Genomic DNA, 1750 nt, shown 5'->3' on the forward strand with positions numbered 1-1750 from the left:
TCTGTAGACCAGGCTGGTCTCGAACTCACAGAGATCTGCCTGCCTCTGCCTCCCGAGTGCTGGGATTAAAGGCGTGCGCCACCACCGCCCGGCTATCAACAAAATTTTTATTTAGGGTTTTTTTTTTTTTTTTTTTTTTGGTGATAGGGTTCACAGTGTAGCTCTGGAACTCACTATGTAGGCCATCCCTCAAACTCAGGATCTGTTACAAAATTTTTAAAAAGCAGGCTATGGTGATCCTGCTCAGGAGGCAGAAGCAGGCAGATCTCTGAATCCTAGACCAGCTGAGTTGACATAGTGAGAGCTTGTCTCAAATTTAAAAACTTTTTTCCTGGATGGTGCCTCTATTTAGACTGGTACAACCCAGTGAGGCACAAGGATGAGGAGCAGTTTGCTGTAGCAGGGTTTACTGATGTGTATGTGTGGGAGTGGAGTGCATACAGGTGCCCAGGGAGGCTGGGGGGGGGGGGTAGCCTCTAGAGCTGGAATCATTCGTGACTGGTTAGGAGCTGCCCAGCCTGCGCTCTCCACACTGAACTCTGCCCACTCCTCCCTCCACTCTTACCTCTCATTTGAATGTCTTGGAGCAGAAAACCGGCTGTCCACTCAAGGCAGTTCTGATGACTATGATCCCTGACACCTGAGGGCTGACCTTGGCCTTTAGCCTGCCTGAGGAGGAAAGAACCCCATAGCACAGTGGACTAACGATCTTTTTCTCTTGTCTTATATTATTATTATTATTAAAGTGCATTGGTGTTTGGCCTGTTATGTGTGTCTGTGTGAGGGTGTCAGATCCCCTGGAACTATAGTTACAGTTGAAAACTGCCATGTGGGTACTAGGATTGAACCAGTGTTCTCTGGAAGAACAGCCAGTGCTCTTGACTGCTGAGCCATTTCTCCAGTCCTGATTCTTCTACAGGACTGTTTCTTTAAGACAGTCTCACTATGTAGCTCAGGCTTGCCTTGAACTTTACATTCACCTGAGTGTTGAGGTGGCATGTATGCACTAACCACCCCAGGGGTTTTCTTCTGTGGGGGAGAGGGGTTTCAAGACAGGGTTTCTCTGTATAGCTTTGGGGCCTGTCCTGGAACTCAATTTGTCGACCAGGTTGACCTTGAACTCACAGAGATTCACCTGCCTCTGCCTCCAGAGTGCTGGAATTAACGGCCACCACCATCTGGCAGGACCTTGTTTTCTTTTCTTTTCTTTTTTTTTTTGGATTTTTCAAGACAGGGTTTCTCCTTAGCTTTGGTTCCTGACCTGGAACTAGCTCTTGTAGACCAGGCTGGCCTTGAACTCACAGAGATCCTCCCGAGTGCTGGGATTAAAGGCGTGCGCCACCACCGCCTGGCCAGGACCTTGTTTTCTAAGGTGTGACTGTCACTAGTCCTTCACTTACTTTACACACTCATCATTTATTCTGTGTTTGTAGGCTGTTTATACGTTAGTGTCTCTGTATCGACAATATACAAATCTACTTGGGAAAATGAATTCACAGGAGGAAGATGAAGTGTGGCAGGTGATTATAGGAGCCAGAGTTGAGGTGAGCAGACTTGTCAGCATTTCCATATAATGGTCCTCATTATAGTGTCTAAACGGTTATCTTGAGAGTAACTGTAACTTCATGGTCTCTGAAGCTCTTTTCTGATCTTACAGATGACTTCAAAACAGCAAGAATACTTGAAGCTGGAAACCACATGGATGACTGCAGTTGGCCTGTCAGAGATGGCTGCGGAGGCCGCCTATCAA

General features: G+C 47.0%; 1 protein-coding gene across 1 annotated transcript in view; it reads left to right on the forward strand.

The window, feature by feature from the left end:
* The window catches only part of Diablo (diablo IAP-binding mitochondrial protein), a 16549-nt gene that overhangs the window by 6567 nt on the left and 8232 nt on the right, over nt 1-1750 (forward strand). The window contains exons 4-5 of the mRNA XM_005344414.2: nt 1434-1544; nt 1658-1749. Coding sequence (XP_005344471.2) covers nt 1434-1544; nt 1658-1749 — 203 coding nt within the window. The remainder of the gene's footprint in view (nt 1-1433; nt 1545-1657; nt 1750) is intronic.

Source organism: Microtus ochrogaster, chromosome 2 (assembly GCF_000317375.1).
Source record: "Microtus ochrogaster isolate Prairie Vole_2 chromosome 2, MicOch1.0, whole genome shotgun sequence".
Classification (NCBI taxonomy): domain Eukaryota; kingdom Metazoa; phylum Chordata; class Mammalia; order Rodentia; family Cricetidae; genus Microtus; species Microtus ochrogaster.